Genomic DNA, 14,526 nt, shown 5'->3' on the forward strand with positions numbered 1-14,526 from the left:
AGTGAGTCTGCCATATCAGAGGCAGTAGGGATGACCAGGGATGTTCTCTGTTTAGTGAGTCTGCCATATCAGAGGCAGTAGGGATGACCAGGGATGTTCTCTGTTTAGTGAGTCTGCCATATCAGAGGCAGTAGGGATGACCAGGGATGTTCTCTGTTTAGTGAGTCTGCCATATCAGAGGCAGTAGGGATGACCAGGGATGTTCTCTGTTTAGTGAGTCTGCCATATCAGAGGCAGTAGGGATGACCAGGGATGTTCTCTGTTTAGTGAGTCTGCCATATCAGAGGCAGTAGGGATGACCAGGGATGTTCTCTGTTTAGTGAGTCTGCCATATCAGAGGCAGTAGGGATGACCAGGGATGTTCTCTGTTTAGTGAGTCTGCCATATCAGAGGCAGTAGGGATGACCAGGGATGTTCTCTGTTTAGTGAGTCTGCCATATCAGAGGCAGTAGGGATGACCAGGGATGTTCTCTGTTTAGTGAGTCTGCTATATCAGAGGCAGTAGGGATGACCAGGGATGTTCTCTGTTTAGTGAGTCTGCCATATCAGAGGCAGTAGGGATGACCAGGGATGTTCTCTGTTTAGTGAGTCTGCCATATCAGAGGCAGTAGGGATGACCAGGGATGTTCTCTGTTTAGTGAGTCTGCCATATCAGAGGCAGTAGGGATGACCAGGGATGTTCTCTGTTTAGTGAGTCCTCCAGATCAGAGGCAGTAGGGATGACCAGGGATGTTCTCTGTTTAGTGAGTCCTCCAGATCAGAGGCAGTAGGGATGACCAGGGATGTTCTCTGTTTAGTGAGTCTGCCATATCAGAGGCAGTAGGGATGACCAGGGATGTTCTCTGTTTAGTGAGTCCTCCAGATCAGAGGCAGTAGGGATGACCAGGGATGTTCTCTGTTTAGTGAGTCTGCCATATCAGAGGCAGTAGGGATGACCAGGGATGTTCTCTGTTTAGTGAGTCTGCCATATCAGAGGCAGTAGGGATGACCAGGGATGTTCTCTGTTTAGTGAGTCTGCCATATCAGAGGCAGTAGGGATGACCAGGGATGTTCTCTGTTTAGTGAGTCTGCCATATCAGAGGCAGTAGGGATGACCAGGGATGTTCTCTTGATACGCGCGTGCATTAGATCATTTTCCTGTCCTGCTAATAAGCATTGAAAATCTAACGAGTATTTTGGGTGTCAGGGAAAATGTATGGAGTAAAATGTACATTATTTTCTTTAGGAATGTAGTGGAGTAAAAGTAAAAGTTGTCAAAAATATTACTAGTAAAGTACAGATACCCCCAAAAAACGACTTAAATTGTACGTTAAAGTATTTTTACTTAGGGACTTTACACCACTGCAAAAACGACACAAATGTTTTCATAATAAATGCGCTGTTTGGACTGGGAAGCATGCGACAGGCTTTACAAAACACCCCAACATGTAATGAATGACATTCAGTGATGGTCATTCATTAGACTTAACCTGAATGGATGGGTCCACTGCTGTCCGTGTGCATCTCCATCTTTGTCGTCGAACCACACCGCATTTCGGAGCGTATTACACATTCACAAATTTTTTTCATGCGACTGACATGTGGTAATGATAAATAAAAGTGTAATAGCTGACAGTTTTATTTGCATCTTTGTTTAATTATTGTGATAGGGCCATGTTTAACCGGTACGGCGTACCGGACCTTACCAGCTTACTTTCACCCTGGGGTTAAACACAATGTGAGGGTGTTGTTAATTGGGATTTTGCAATATAACCCACTCTCTACTTATCCGTCCTACCCTTCCCTTCCTGTCTCTCTGCAGAGCTGGTGCAGACAGAGATGCACCACGTACGGACGCTGAGGATCATGTCTGAGGTGTACAGTAAGGGCCTGCAGAAGGAGTTGCAGCTGGAGGCCCTCACGGTGGAGCGGGTGTTCCCCATGCTGGACGAACTCCTGGACCTACACACAGACTTCTTCACCCACCTCCTGGAGCGCAAGAGGGAGTCTTCAATCGAGGGCCGGGATGACGGGAGCTTCCTCATCCACAAGATAGGGGACGTCCTTGTCTCACAGGTTAGCAGGGGGAGACTGTTTGTCAGCATGAGGGGTTTAGTGATCGTTGTGTAAATGTTGACTAGTAGACTAACCTGTAAGTTAATCTTCGATGGGTTGTCTGGTCTTCAGTTCTCAGGGCCCAATGCGGACCGCATGAAGAAAGTCTACGGGAAATTCTGCAGTCGCCACAACGAGGCGGTTAACTTTTATAAGGAGCTTCACACCAAAGACAAACGCTTCCAAGCCTTCATCAAGGTAACTAACTGCTCTTTGTTGTACATGGTTATACCCTCTACAACCACTGTGATTATTATTATTTGACCCTGCTGGTCATCTATAAAAATTGGATCATCTTGGCCGTGTTCTGTTATGATCTCCACCCGGCACAGCCAGAAGAGGACTGGCCACCCCTCATAGCCTGGTTCATCTCTAGGTTTCTTCTGCTTGCTGTTTGCTTGCTTGCTGTTTGGGGTTTTAGGCTGGGTTTCTGTACAGCACTTTGTGACATCAGCTGATGTAAGAAGGGCTTTATAAATACATTTGATTGATTATAAGCAGTATGAAAAACATAACTTTATCCACCAGGTGGTGCCACTACACTGTTGTAATTTTATTGCATAAATCTGCAGTTGTTTGAAACAGAATATTCATATATCAATTGGATCTGTCTGTTTTTCAGAAAAAGATGAGCAGCACAATCGTCCGAAGACTAGGCATTCCAGAGTGTATCTTATTAGTGACACAGCGAATAACCAAGTACCCCGTGCTACTACAGAGGATACTGCATCACACCAACGGTGAGGCCTGGTATTCTCTATTCCTTGAATGGCACTCGTACACTTACTTTGTGAGAAAGAGTGGTGATGTCTCTCCCTCTGTGTGTGCTGAAGTGACATGCGGGTCTTCTTTCCCTGATGCAGAGAATGAGGAAGACCATGACGATATAACCCAGGCTCTGAGGCTGGTGAAGGAGATTCTAAATGCGGTGGACAACAAGGTGAATGAACACGACAAGAAGAAACGGTTGAAAGAAGTGTACAGCCGTACGGACAGCAAGTCCATTCAGAGGATGAAGAGCGGCCAGATGTTTGCACGGGAAGACCTGGTGAGAGGCAGGAGGCTGCTGCATGATGGACCACTGCAGCTCAAGAACTCTGCAGGCAGACTAAAGGGTACAGGATCAGCCTTGTTTATCTCTGTATCATTCGCCTTCTCTGTCTCTCGCTAGGTTTCTCTTTCTTTCTCATTCCCTCCTCTCCTTCTAGTTTTTTTCTCACTCTTTCTGTCCTCATTCTCCCTCCCTCTCCCTCTCTTGCCCCTCCCTCTCCCTCTCTTGCCCCTCCCTCTCCCCCATTCTCCCTCCCTCTCCCTCTCTTGCCCCTCCCTCCCTCCTCCACTGATCCCGACTCTGTTATTTTCCTCAGATGTCCAGGCCATGCTGCTGTCTGACGTGTTTGTGTTCCTCCAGGAGAAAGACCAGAAATATGTCTTTGCCTCACTGGTATGTTATTTTTGTTTTTCCCAGCTCAATGTTTCATATGTACCACACTTTGTAGAGAACCGTGTCCACTTCATGTTACTTTACACCAAGTTTAGCTTTCTGTGCTGTTATAACATCAGTCCTTCAAGGTTTATCCAGCTCTATTAATATTGTGCCTCGCAAGGCCGTGGCATTCTAGATGTACATTTTAATGAAGCAGTATATTAGCTTGGTTACACTCTTTGTATAATCTTATCTTGCAGTTTTTTACCATTCACTTACGTTTGGAGTTTTCATTCAGCTCCCCTTTCCTTGGGCTTTACATTGCATTTCCCTATAGTAGCTTCCATAGAAACCTCCCACTGGTCTATACATCCTTCAATAGAAATCTGGTCTATACACCGTTCAATAGAAACCTGGTCTATACATCCTTCAATAGAAACCTGGTCTATACACCGTTCAATAGAAACCTGGTCTATACATCCTTCAATAGAAACCTGGTCTATACACCGTTCAATAGAAACCTGGTCTATACATCCTTCAATAGAAACCTGGTCTATACACACTTCAATAGAAACCTGGTCTATACACACTTCAATAGAAACCTGGTCTATACATCCTTCAATAGAAACCTGGTCTATACACCCTTCAATAGAAACCTGGTCTATACACCCTTCAATAGAAACCTGGTCTATACACACTTCAATAGAAACCTGGTCTATACACCGTTCAATAGAAACCTGGTCTATACATCCTTCAATAGAAACCTGGTCTATACACCGTTCAATAGAAACCTGGTCTATACACACTTCAATAGAAACCTGGTCTATACACACTTCAATAGAAACCTGGTCTATACATCCTTCAATAGAAACCTGGTCTATACACCCTTCAATAGAAACCTGGTCTATACACCCTTCAATAGAAACCTGGTCTATACACACTTCAATAGAAACCTGGTCTATACACACTTCAATAGAAACCTGGTCTATACATCCTTCAATAGAAACCTGGTCTATACACCCTTCAATAGCAACCTGGTCTATACACCCTTCAATAGAAACCTGGTCTATACGCCCTTCAATAGAAACCTGGTCTATACGCCCTTCAATAGAAACCTGGTCTATACACACTTCAATAGAAACCTGGTCTATACATCCTTCAATAGAAACCTGGTCGATACAATCTTCAATAGAAACCTGGTCTATACACCCTTCAATAGAAACCTGGTCTATACACACTTCAATAGAAACCTGGTCTATACATCCTTCAATAGAAACCTGGTTGATACAATCTTCAATAGAAACCTGGTCAATACATCCTTTCACCTCCATTCTCCCTCTCTCTCTCTCTCTCTCTCTCTCTCTCTTTCCTCTCACTCCATTCTTCCCTTTTTCTTTCCCCTCCATCCCCGCTCTCCCGTCCCCCAGGATCAGCGGTCCACGGTGATCTCCCTGCAGAAGCTGATTGTGCGTGAGGTGGCTAACGAGGAGAGGGGTCTGTTCCTGATCACAGCGGGGATAGAGAAGCCAGAGATGGTGGAGGTGCTGGCCAGCACCAAGGAGGAACGCAACACCTGGATGCAGCTCATACAGGACGCCATGCACTCCATGTGAGTCAGTTAGACAGGAACACACATAGAAATATAATGACTAGAATGGGGAAAACCCATCAGACCACAGCAATTTGTTTATTATAAAAAATATCTGGAATTCTATATCAATGGGAACACACACATTGTGTACCCACAGATACACAAATATATACGCAGAACATGTTTGTTTTATACTCCACATGCAGTGTAAATGGTTTGATTGATGGAGGATTGTGTGTGTTAACAGAGAGAAGGATGACGATGAGGGAATCCCCAGTGAGACCGAGGAAGACAAGAGACTGCTAGAGACCAAAGCACGGGAGATTAGAGGTAAAACCTGTTCTGTTTTTTTTCATCAAATTCTGTATAACCTGATGGATATCCTCTGTCAGTGTTGTGTATGACAGGTATTAACCACAGTGTGTGTCTCTGTTCCTCTCAGAGCTGCTGAGGAAGAAGGATGAGCAGATCATGAGTCTATTGGAGGAGAAGGTGAAGGTGTTCAGGGACATGTGTGAGGGACCAGCAGAGGAGACCAGACCAACCCAGTCTATCAGGACCAAAATGCTGTTTAGAGCCACCCCAGATGACATCACCAAGGGAGAGCCCATCATGAAGGATGCCCTGAGGGAAGGTGAGTCAGAGTGGACAGTCCTCTGGCAGAGACCAAACACAACACAGATGACCCTTTATTCAATCAGTGGTCACCTATTGAATTACCTGGACACATGGCCAACCAGTGATTTGCCCCTAAAGACACAGAGGACCAATCAGAAACAATCAGGAAATTACCCGAAAATACCCCTAATATAATATAATGCCGGTAGCAGCTGAAAGACCAAGGCAGAGAGATTACAGAATAGTGCCGAAAACTCATTGTTGGCTAAAGCCAGAGTGATATATGGTTACTTGTCATAGTTATTTATATCAGCGTTTTCTCTCTGTAGACAGCGATAGAATCAATGCATAAGCATACAAATGAATTGCTTTAACGCTGCAGGTTGAGTAATGAGCCAGATATTGATATTTTTTCTCATTTTCTCCTGGTTCCCTTAGAAACCCAGTTCATGGAGGCCTGTCCAGGTTTCTTCAGCTACCTAGAGTAGTGTGTGTAGTGGTTACTGAAATCATACAGGATGCTGTGTGTACCTGTAGCCAGTTAAGGGTCACAAGACCTGGCAAATAGTAATAAAAAACAACACACAACTGTGAATGATTTTATGTCATGTTACGGCATGAATACAGAACTAGAGTGCAGGTCCTATCCTTATGTGTGTAATGTGTGTGTGTGTGTTTCAGTGGAGACTCTCCATGTGCTGGTGAATGGAAGTCTGGGCGGGGCTGTGGGGCAGCAGGTGTCCAGTACCCAAGATGCATCAGGGGGCAGTGTGGGGCCAGTGTGTCTGCCTCGCCGCGCTGAGACCTTCGGTGGCTTTGACAGCCACCAGATGAACATCTCCAAAAGTAAGGTCACATCACTCACTCCTACTCCCTCTCCCTATGTACCCTGACTGCCTGTCATACTGTAGCTGAGCTGTGGGATAAAGATCTCTTTTTATTCCAGACGGAGAGAAAGAAGAGGGGGATGACTCATTAGACCTTCGGAGGACTGAGTCAGACGGTGTGTTAAAGAAGGTAATTACAGTAACTGTACAACTCAGAGGTGTATGTGTGTGAGTGACAGCAAATTAATGAAAGGAACAGAGGAATGCTTGAAGACCAGCTTAGACACACACACACACACACTTTGTTCATTAACTCCTGGCTATTCTTTATAACTATTATTTCCTAACCAATGCCATCAGGAAGGATTTAAACTTGTATGTGTCTCAGTAGGCCTGGTCCGGTCCCCCATCACCACCACTGACATTAACAGACAGACATTATCCCAGCCCGAGGCCCTGGGCTGGCTGAGCTGAGCTGGTCCATATTAATAAGGCTCCATTAGGCTAGGTGATGCCCCCGGGCTGGGCTGAAATGTGTGGGAGCAGTCCTGTGCTTTTAATACCTACAATCTCCTCTGCTCAGGCCTCCCCGCCAGGCAGGTGGGATCAATCTCTTCCTTTGAGGGGGTGATTAACGTGACCCCCCGCTTCAGCAGCTCTGTTAATATCTCAGTAACTAACTGCAGCTGTACTTGTCTTCTTCCACAGGGGGGCAACAACAATCTACTGCTACTGCTCAAGAGGAACAGTGAGGTAGGTCTGACTCCAACGCTATGTTACACTACCAGCATACTGTACATCCCTGACTGGCTGACTGGCTGACTGGCTGACTGGCTGACTGGCTGCGTGAGAGAGGCATCACTACCTGTTCCCACAGACAGGCCTCTAGTTGCCTCTGTACTGTATTATGTTATTTCATAGGAAGTATTTTATTGTGTGTATGTTCCTAATGTGTAACCATACACAGGTACATGTTTATGATCTCTCTTCTCGTCTTATAATGTAGCAGGTCCTCCAGAGTGTCACACACCTCCATGACCTCCTCAGCACACTGCAGGTATATCCACTTCTCCTCTCTTTCATACAATGTTCTCCTCGCTTCTTCACGTTTCCTCTCCTCTTTTATTAGATAAATCACGCAGAGCGTTAAAAAGCACACTGACATACAAAAAGTGGCCATTAGTATGCATGTCAATACAACTTCATGTGTTTATAACCATTGTTACTGTCCTCCTGCAGGCAGTGGTGGTGCAGCAGGACACCTTCATCGAGGACCAGCGTCATGCTCTGGCTGAGCGGCCAGCCTCGCGCCACTCCTCCACCTCCTCCCTGTCCTCCTCCTCCTCGCGGCCCAACTCCCTGATCGAGCAGGAGAAACAGCGCAGCCTGGAGAAGCAGAGGCAGGAGGTGGCCAACCTGCAGCGCCAGCAGGTGGCCCACGCTGATGAGAGAAGGAGGAGGGAGAGGGAGTGGGAGGTGAGGGAGTCGGGGCTGGGCGACAGGGAGGTGCAGGTGAAGGAGCAGGAGGAGGAGACAGTGAAGAGGCGTAGGCAGATGGAGGAGGAGAGGAAGGAGCTTCTAAGGAGGAAGGAGGAGTATCAGAGGGATCTGGAGAGGTTGAGGGACGCCCAGAGGAAGCTGGACAGAGACAAGGAGACGCTGCAGCGGGAGGCTGAGATGGGGGAGCAGATGAAGAAAGCCGAGGTGAGCTGGATCGGCCAACACGGTTCACAAAGAGGGCTACTGCTCACTGGTCTCTGTCTGTTACCTTACATTACAGAAATCAAATAACTATTATTTAACTAAATGTAAGCTCAATGGACTGACTACACATGGGCCATGTAATGATGGCCTTTAAATAACCCTTTACCTACTGCTTACCATAACCTGGGCTCAAGCCTGAGCTTCTAATCCTAAAACGAGCTCAACCTTGAATCCTAGACATAATCTCTTCCTTCAAAAGTCAGATTCCATCATTAAGTTGCTGTGAGGCTTAAGTGCCTACTTGTTGTTGTATGGTTTGGTTTGATCTGTAGGCAGAGCAGGCACACAGGACCCAGCGGACGCCCTCCACCACCTCAGAGGAGTCCATGAAGTTTCAGAGCTCCACCTCTCTGGATAAAGAGCCTGGAGGAGGGGAGGCAGAACTGTCTTCCTCCCCCGCCACCAAAGACCCCTTCCTCAGGATGGGCTCCAAGAGGAAAGGGAAGAACCTGAACCCCTTCTCCTCCTCGTCCTCTTCCTCCAACGCCAGCTCCAAGGCCCAGAGCAGCACAGAGGGCCAGAACCAAATCCCTAACCGCCTGATGCAGCTGGCCAAGACCAAGGACAAGAAGGAGAAGAAGAAGAAGAAAGGGAAGGGGCAGCAATCACAGCCAGGTACCAGCAGCACCAGCCAGCTACCAGTAGCACCAGCCAGGTACCAGTAGCACCAGCCAGGTACCAGCCAGGTACCAGTAGCACCAGCCAGGTACCAGCAGCACCAGCCAGGTACCAGCAGCACCAGCCAGCTACCAGTAGCACCAGCCAGGTACCAGTAGCACCAGCCAGGTACCAGCAGCACCAGCCAGGTACCAGCAGCACCAGCCAGCTACCAGTAGCACCAGCCAGGTACCAGTAGCACCAGCCAGGTACCAGTAGCACCAGCCAGGTACCAGCAGCACCAGCCAGGTACCTGTAGCACCAGCCAGGTACCGGCAGCACCAGCTAGCTACCAGTAGCACAAGCCAGGTACCAGTAGCACCAGCCAGGTACCAGCAGCACCAGCCAGCTACCAGTAGCACCAGCCAGGTACCAGTAGCACCAGCCAGGTACCAGCAGCACCAGCCAGGTACCAGTAGCACCAGCCAGGTACCAGTAGCACCAGCCAGGTACCTGTAGCACCAGCCAGGTACTAGCAGCACCAGCCAGGTACCAGCAGCACCAGCCAGCTACCAGTAGCACCAGCCAGGTACCAGCAGCACCAGCCAGGTACCAGTAGCACCAGCCAGCTACCAGTAGCACCAGCCAGGTACCAGTAGCACCAGCCAGCTACCAGTAGCACCAGCCAGCTACCAGTAGCACCAGCCAGCTACCAGTAGCACCACACATCTTTGTAAGGAAAAAAAAGAGAGCCATGGGAAAAGTTGAGTTACCTGTGCTACGCGCTATACACTGAGTGTACAAAACATTAAGAACACCTGCTCTTTTCATGACATAGACTGACCAGGTGAAAACTATGATCCTTTATTGATGTCACTTGTTAAATCCACTTCAATCAGTGTAGATGAAGGGGAGGAGACAGGTTAAAGAAGGATTTGTAAGCCTTGAGACAATTGAGATATGGATTATGTATGTGACAGTGTGCCTTTCAGAGGGTTAATGGGCAAGACAAAAGATTTAAGTGCCTTTGAACAGGGTATGGTAGTTGGTGCCAGGCGCTTCGATTTGTGTCAAGAGCTGCAATGCTACTGGGTTTTTACACTCACAACCGTTTCCTGTGTGTATCAAGAATGGTCCACCACCCAAAGGACATCCAGCCAACTTGACACAACTGTAGAAAGCATTGGAGGCAACATGGGCCAGCATCCCTATGGAACGCTTTTTACACCTTGTGGAATCCATACCCCGACAAATTGAGGCTGTTCTGATGGCGAAAGGGGGGAAAGGTTCCTAATGTTTGGTATACTCGGTGTATAAGGGATGTTGTTACAGTCAAACTAAAGTCTATGTCCGTCTTTCTTCTCCACAGATCCCGGGAACACTGGGGTCACAGAGCCTCAGTGCGACGGAAAGATCTTCTTCTGCTGATCCCGCTGTCATCCACTATCCCACAATGCCCCACACTCACTGCATCAACTGACTGCCAGACCATGTAGTAGTGTGGACAGATAGACATGCACCCCATTGACATACTGTACCCTACCCACTGACCTGGACCTGGAGGGGTCGACCATGGCCATGGACAGGATGTACAGCTTGAGCACTTCCTGTGAACTTATTATGGAACCATGCAGACACTTCGCGCTTAGTTGCCACTGAATTGTCAAGGTGTAACTTTTAGATGAAGATAATTTGGGTTTGATTCTGTGGTGAAGCTGCAAGTCTGCTGTGGCATGGATTGGATTGGTATGCATGCGTTGGTTACTTTGGAGTTTGATAGTGTTCAGATATGATTTGGACAGTTTCAGGAATTTTACCATGGCTAGAAGAAGATTTAGCATTCATGAAGTATACAGTAGCTGACATTCATTTTCTATGTGAAGGGAAGATTTAACAGAGCAGGTGTCATAGGGGAGTGACTGTTGTAGAATATGCTGCATTTCACAAATGTAAGTATACCCTAATAGCCAATATGACAAAAGAGAGCATACAGTACACTCTATTCAACAATTCCAGTTGAGTGAGTAAAGCTTATGCAATAGTGTTTATTGTCATACTTCTAAAGGTATTGCTTAACACTGGGCCCCATAATGCTTTGTTCCCGCCTGTAAGGAACTACAGCCTCATTTCTCCCATCAGCACTACATCAGTTGTAAAGAAAGGCAACTCAAGGTTAGAGAAGACATGACTAACCACAGAGTTCGAGTTATGAGAAGAGGATGAATGAGTCTGGGAGAAACGGAAAACAAGACCAGCCAAAGAAAGAGAACGAATAGCTTGTAATGGAGGAGAGAAAGTAGAGAAAAGAGAGAGAGAGATGAGTGACGAAGAGGAAGAGCTGAAGAAAGAGTGTGTAAGGAAGCGAAACTCAAAGACATAGTGGCTGACTTGCTTTTGTCGCTATTGTCCACTTTGCAATTGAATATAATGATGATAAACTGTTAGACGTTACGGTTCCAGCTGATTGAATGGGTAGAAGAAACATTTAGACGTTACGGTTCCAGCTGATTGAATGGGTAGAAGAAACATTTAGACGTTACGGTTACAGCTGATTGAATGGGTAGAAGAAACATTTAGACGTTACAGTTCCAGCTGATTGAATGGGTAGAAGAAACATTTAGATGTTACGGTTACAGCTGATTGAATGGGTAGAAGAAACATTTAGACGTTACGGTTCCAGCTGATTGAATGGGTAGAAGAAACATTTAGACGTTACGGTTCCAGCTGATTGAATGGGGAGAAGACACATTTAGACGTTACGGTTCCAGCTGATTGAATGGGGAGAAGAAACATTTAGACGTTACGGTTCCAGCTGATTGAATGGGTAGAAGAAACATTTAGACGTTACGGTTCCAGCTGATTGAATGGGTAGAAGACACATTTAGACGTTACGGTTCCAGCTGATTGAATGGGTAGAAGACACATTTAGACGTTACGGTTCCAGCTGATTGAATGGGTAGAAGAAACATTTAGACGTTACGGTTCCAGCTGATTGAATGGGTAGAAGACACATTTAGACGTTACGGTTCCAGCTGATTGAATGGGTAGAAGAAACATTTAGACGTTACGGTTCCAGCTGATTGAATGGGTAGAAGACACATTTAGACGTTACGGTTCCAGCTGATTGAATGGGTAGAAGACACATTTAGACGTTACGGTTCCAGCTGATTGAATGGGTAGAAGACACATTTAGACGTTACGGTTCCAGCTGATTGAATGGGTAGAATAAACATTTAGACGTTACGGTTCCAGCTGATTAAATGGGTAGAAGACACATTTAGACGTTACGGTTCCAGCTGATTGAATGGGTAGAAGACACATTTAGACGTTACGGTTCCAGCTGATTAAATGGGTAGAAGACACATTTAGATGTTACGGTTCCAGCTGATTGAATGGGTAGAAGACACATTTAGACGTTACGGTTCCAGCTGATTGAATGGGTAGAAGACACATTTAGACGTTACGGTTCCAGCTGATTAAATGGGGAGAAGAAACATTAGAGGTGTTTCTATTCCTCCACTGCACACTTGAGTTTGAATTTGTGAACCATTTTATTTGTCAATCACTGCAATGCAATACTGGCATAGGGTTTGAAGGTGATTATAATATTCACTCTGTTACAAGTGGCAAGACTTCCTGCTTTACAATGAGTGACAATCATTCAATGTACACAGCCTAAATCGAAATCCAGACTGATTAAGGGATATCGATCTCACAAGAATGGATTTACAGAAACAAAAATTCTGATACAATTTTTGGGTAATATTTTAATGCTGATATTGGAATAGATGAATCTAGCCCTGACCAACCATTCCCATTGGAATTACACTGATACTGAAAATCTGCCTGCAGGACAGGCTGTTCGTCTATTAGTCAAACCAAACCAAACCTTTCCTCTGGACAAAACCCCATATTTCCCTATTTTCCCTGCAGTCTGCTCTAGTATTGGTAGCCTGTGGTACCATAAGCTCTCTTGTGCCTCTCAAATAGTTCAGAATAATTAATGTCCCTGTATTTTCTTCATTGAAATTTTTCCGTCCACGCTCCAGTCTGGGGTTTTGATCCATATAACCAGTGGTTCATAATGCGTAATAATTTAGTTTTGTGGTTTCTCTTTACTGCTGATGAGCAGAATTTAAAATGAAAGCACAGCAAAGTCCTCTTCTGACTCTGTAAAACTGAAATATGGTGCTAATCATCAGTCACATAGGCTGTGTTTACACCCAATTCTGATCTTTTTATCACTAATTGGTCTTTTGACTAATCAGATCAGCTCAAAAAAATGTATATGGTCTGATGGGTAAAAATACAAATTAGTGGAAAAAATATCAGAATTAGGTTGCCTGTGTAAATGCAGCCTAACTGCTCTGCTTCTTCTTGTCTGCGTTGGTTTATCTTGTTTTGACCACCAGATGGCGCTGTGGCAATCTTCATAATTCACCACTACTATCTACTCTGTTGGATTTGTCATCTTGATATTTCACAACAATTCCCCCTGGTCATATATATGCAAAGTGAATCACCACGTTAACATGGTGTTTCATGGCCTTGTTTAGTGATTTTATAAAAGTGAAAGCATAGGGAGGGATCATTGGCATTTTGATTGATTGGTTCATTCACATTTACTGACTTGCCTTAATAGACATATTCCGCTTTTGACAGGTGTGAACGTTCTTAGACCCTACCCTTTATCACTTGATATTCTTCTGGGAATATCTGCTAATCATCCCTTCAACAACAACTGTCATGGCCGTCTACAGTATAGATGTTGAGCAGTGCTACAGTTGCTCTGAAATGTTGTACATGATGCATTGTGGCAAATGCGGAGATAGGGGAGACCATTATGCTCAAATTGAAATGCACTAGAATATTAGCCAGCATCTGTGAGGAGTTGGAGTGGGTTTTACAGTTATACTGTATACCAGTGCTTTTAAAGTAATTTGTTGTTTGTACTAAAAAGGTACAATTTGTATTTCTTGCGGAATTTCATGTAAAAATAAAAAATAAAAGGGCAAAGCAACCATTATGTAAATATGTGTCATGTACAAATTTAACTTTTAAAGTATTGTTTGTGGATTTTTGGATCGATTTAAGCTTTTTATAATGAGGCTTTATTTATCAGTGTCCTCCCTGTTTTGGAGGTATAAAATGTAAATTCATTTTTCTCTTAATAAATAACTATTATTGTTTGTCAACTGAGATTTGTGTCCGTGTCTATTTTCTCCCCCTGTCTTTGTGTGTTAATTGTTTGTTCTATAATGGAATGGCTTTGGTGTGCCTCTAGGCCACACATAATGGCCAGTCAAGCAGGACAACTGCACGGATCGTGTTTCACAGTTTTTGGGTGAATGTTGGCCTTAATTGACTGTCTGATGCCAGCTGCACAGAGGGTATGTTTGATTTAACCACCCGTTACTCTCTTTCTCTCTCTCTGTCTCTATGATCCTGTGCTGTCTAGTTTGACGAGGTACCTCGCGAAACTGCCATTCCTCTGCAGGGGACGTTGTCTTTCTTTACGCTTGTGTGTTCCACTCCATGGACAAGATAGAAATGTACTTGTCTTTTTCATCCACCTCACTGACAGCTCTGTATGTTGAGAGTGGCTTCAG

General features: G+C 45.3%; 1 protein-coding gene across 7 annotated transcripts in view; it reads left to right on the plus strand.

Moving 5' to 3' along the window:
- Positions 1–14,118, plus strand: part of LOC109888558 (A-kinase anchor protein 13) — a 156,617-nt gene extending 142,499 nt beyond the window's left edge. For 6 of the 7 annotated variants that reach the window (XM_031822659.1, XM_031822662.1, XM_031822660.1 and 3 more), the window contains 15 exons: positions 1,802–2,055; positions 2,167–2,292; positions 2,717–2,834; positions 2,958–3,209; positions 3,462–3,538; positions 4,948–5,129; positions 5,359–5,441; positions 5,554–5,745; positions 6,411–6,575; positions 6,676–6,746; positions 7,265–7,309; positions 7,563–7,613; positions 7,796–8,260; positions 8,593–8,935; positions 10,287–14,118. In XM_031822659.1, the coding sequence (XP_031678519.1) occupies positions 1,802–2,055; positions 2,167–2,292; positions 2,717–2,834; positions 2,958–3,209; positions 3,462–3,538; positions 4,948–5,129; positions 5,359–5,441; positions 5,554–5,745; positions 6,411–6,575; positions 6,676–6,746; positions 7,265–7,309; positions 7,563–7,613; positions 7,796–8,260; positions 8,593–8,935; positions 10,287–10,345 (2,483 nt within the window). In that variant the 3' untranslated portion in view covers positions 10,346–14,118. The remainder of the gene's footprint in view (positions 1–1,801; positions 2,056–2,166; positions 2,293–2,716; positions 2,835–2,957; positions 3,210–3,461; positions 3,539–4,947; positions 5,130–5,358; positions 5,442–5,553; positions 5,746–6,410; positions 6,576–6,675; positions 6,747–7,264; positions 7,310–7,562; positions 7,614–7,795; positions 8,261–8,592; positions 8,936–10,286) is intronic. The other variant, XM_031822661.1, reaches the window with a different exon arrangement.
- The last annotated feature ends 408 nt before the right edge of the window (positions 14,119–14,526 follow it).

This window comes from Oncorhynchus kisutch, linkage group LG4 (assembly GCF_002021735.2).
Source record: "Oncorhynchus kisutch isolate 150728-3 linkage group LG4, Okis_V2, whole genome shotgun sequence".
Classification (NCBI taxonomy): domain Eukaryota; kingdom Metazoa; phylum Chordata; class Actinopteri; order Salmoniformes; family Salmonidae; genus Oncorhynchus; species Oncorhynchus kisutch.